At 38.2% G+C, this 2,874-nt stretch overlaps 1 protein-coding gene across 1 annotated transcript in view; it reads left to right on the plus strand.

Annotated features, from left to right (window-relative positions):
* The first annotated feature begins 1,181 nt into the window (after positions 1–1,181).
* LOC119408730 (protocadherin alpha-7-like) overlaps positions 1,182–2,874 on the plus strand; it is a 5,138-nt gene continuing 3,445 nt past the window's right edge. Inside the window, exon 1 of the mRNA XM_037675570.1 lies at positions 1,182–2,870. Within this exon, the coding sequence (XP_037531498.1) occupies positions 1,182–2,870 (1,689 nt within the window). The remainder of the gene's footprint in view (positions 2,871–2,874) is intronic.

Here is a 2,874-nt window from a genome sequence, read left to right on the forward strand (position 1 = left end):
AACACACTGGTCTTACCTGACAGGAGGAAAACATCTGAGGAGGTAAGCCCACGTTTCAGCTATAACCTAAAATAATTTTGATTTTTCAAATATTTTTTCTCTTATTTTGAGTTACAGGAACCATACACTTTACATTTCTTATTTCTCAATTTATTGTCCTCTATAACAAGTGACATTTTTTGTGATATTCCAAAAAAAACAAAAAAAAACAAAAAAAACTTAAAAGTAACTCTTCTGTTTGGGTTCTGAGTCGTGACTCCTTCCTTTTTTATTTTTATTATTATTATTTTTTTTATCTCAAATCACTCTTATGAACCAAATGCATATGTTCAGCGTCTGAATGTCATTAAGTTGTGTACACTTTTGAGAAACTTTTAAAATAGGATTTGATGCAAATATTTCGGGTTATTTCATCAAGGAATCATCACCAGGTCATTTCCTTGTTTGCTCGCTGTCCACGGTTCTGAAAAAATGTCCTCCTCTCCTGACGCTTTCACTTGTAAATGGTCGTTTTTCACTAGTCTGCTTTGGCGTGATTGCATTTTACATTAGAAAACTGATCGTTCAGTGCATTTTCAGCTTTTATAGATTTGCATGTTTGCTTTTTTACGAAGTGTGAAAGGTGCACAATTGTTTAAATTGCTAATCCTTTGCACCAAGTCTGCTGGCAAACTTTGCAATACAAACTGATTTTTGTTGGATCCTGTGCAAAAATCTCACCGATCATAAAGGATGTGGGACATTTTATATTGAGTGATCTCGTAATGTACTCGAATGAAGGGTTTAATGTTGATTGAAACTGTCATTTAAATGTAAAAGTGTTGAAGGAATACGGAATTGATAATCGGGATTTTTTTATTTTTTGTAAAATATGTAGTAGAGCGTGAAGACGTTATTTGGAGACAGAGTTGTTGCATTGTATTTGGTCCAGGAGGTGTCAGTGTGTTCCCAGCATTATTTATCTGGTGGTTCTGGTCCAGCCCTTCAAATGTTTTATTCTCGTCGGCAGAATGGAGGCGAATCCTTCTGACGGGAAGCACGTCGCTGTGCACATATAGACGAATTAGGGTCTTTTTTTAACCCTAATCATTTGTAATGTAATACCAATATACTTTGCTTCGCATGAGGACCTGTAAGTGGATTTAAATTTATACATATTTATTTTTATTTCAACCGAGACAATGGGAGCAGGAGGACAAAGCCGGGGGATGCGGTCTTGGTGGCTCGCTCTCAGTTTCTCTGTGATGCTCAGCTGCGTGGATCCGAGTTCAGCTCAGATAAAATATTCTATCCCAGAGGAAGTCAAGGTGGGATCTGTTGTTGGAAACATTGCGAAGGATCTGGGATTGGACGTAAACACGTTGGAGGAACGGAAATTTCGCATTGTGTCTGGAAGCAAAGAAGCTCAGTTTGAAGTGAGTCAGAACAATGGCGTCCTGTATGTGCACAGAAACATCGACAGAGAGCAGGTCTGTGAGAACGTGTCCCCCTGTCTGATCAACCTTAAACTAGTGGCTGAGAATCCCATGGAAATACATTATATTGGAGTGGAAATTATTGACATAAATGATAATTCACCGAGCTTTCAGGAGGAGGAGAAAATCTTAGAGATTTCTGAGTCTGTTCTCCCAGGGAGACGTTTCCAGCTGCCAAACGCGCATGATCCAGATGTTTCTCTTAATACAGTGCGTGTTTATAAACTAAATCAGAACGATTTTTTCAGTTTACAAATTCGAGAAAGTGGAGAAGTCAAGGTACCACTTTTAGTTTTGCAAAAGGCTCTGGATAGAGAAAAGGATAATGAACATAAATTGACTCTGACAGCTTTAGATGGTGGGAATCCTCCCAAATCAGGGACTCTGAACGTCACAGTCACAGTCTTGGATTCAAATGATAACCATCCTGTATTCAGTCAAGATATATATTCAGTTTCAATATCTGAAAATGTCAAAAATAATACCAGCGTAATTACGGTTAATGCGACAGATTTAGATGAAGGTGTGAATGGAGAAACTGAATATGTATTTGGTAATGAGCTTAATGCAGACTTATATAATATTTTCAGTTTAAATAAAGTCAGTGGGGAAATAAGAACAAAAGGAAATATTGATTTTGAAAGGACAGATATTTACAAATTAGAAGTCCACGCTAATGACAAAGGACATCCTCCGATGGGTGCAGACTGCACAATAATCATAAAAGTGTTGGATGAAAATGACAACGAGCCAGAAATAGAAGTGACTTCTCTCTCTAAACTGGTTTCAGAAGACTCCAAACCGGGGACTGTGGTTTCTTTAATTAGTGTCAAAGACCAGGACTCGGGTCTAAACGGTAAAGTGATCTGCAGTCTTTCAAATAATGTTCCATTTGATTTAAAACCATCATTCCAGGACAACATGTACTCTTTAGTGTTAAAACAGCGTTTGGACCGAGAGTCAGTGTCTCATTATGACATCACAATAACTGCTAGTGACTGCGGTCAGCCTCCTCTGTCCACATCCAGAACTCTGAGCATTGATGTGTCTGACGTCAATGATAATGCGCCCGAGTTTTTACATAATCCAATAGAACTTTATCTGATAGAGAACAACGTTCCTGGGAATCCAATTTGTTCTGTGTCTGCTTTGGATAAAGACTTGGCTGAGAATGCTGCTTTAAGTTATCATTTAGTCAGGGAGGAGAGCAGACAAATGAAAACAACTGCATTTTTGAACATCAACTCAGAAAATGGACAAATAACTGCATTGAAAAGTTTTGACTTTGAAAATCTGAAAACTTTCCAGTTCCAAGTTGTGGCCACAGACTCTGGAGCTCTGTCTCTGAGCAACAACGTGACAGTGAACGTGTTCATTCTGGATCAGAACGACAACGCTC

This window comes from Nematolebias whitei, chromosome 4 (genome assembly GCF_014905685.2).
Source record: "Nematolebias whitei isolate Nwh7 chromosome 4, NemWhi1, whole genome shotgun sequence".
NCBI lineage: Eukaryota > Metazoa > Chordata > Actinopteri > Cyprinodontiformes > Rivulidae > Nematolebias > Nematolebias whitei.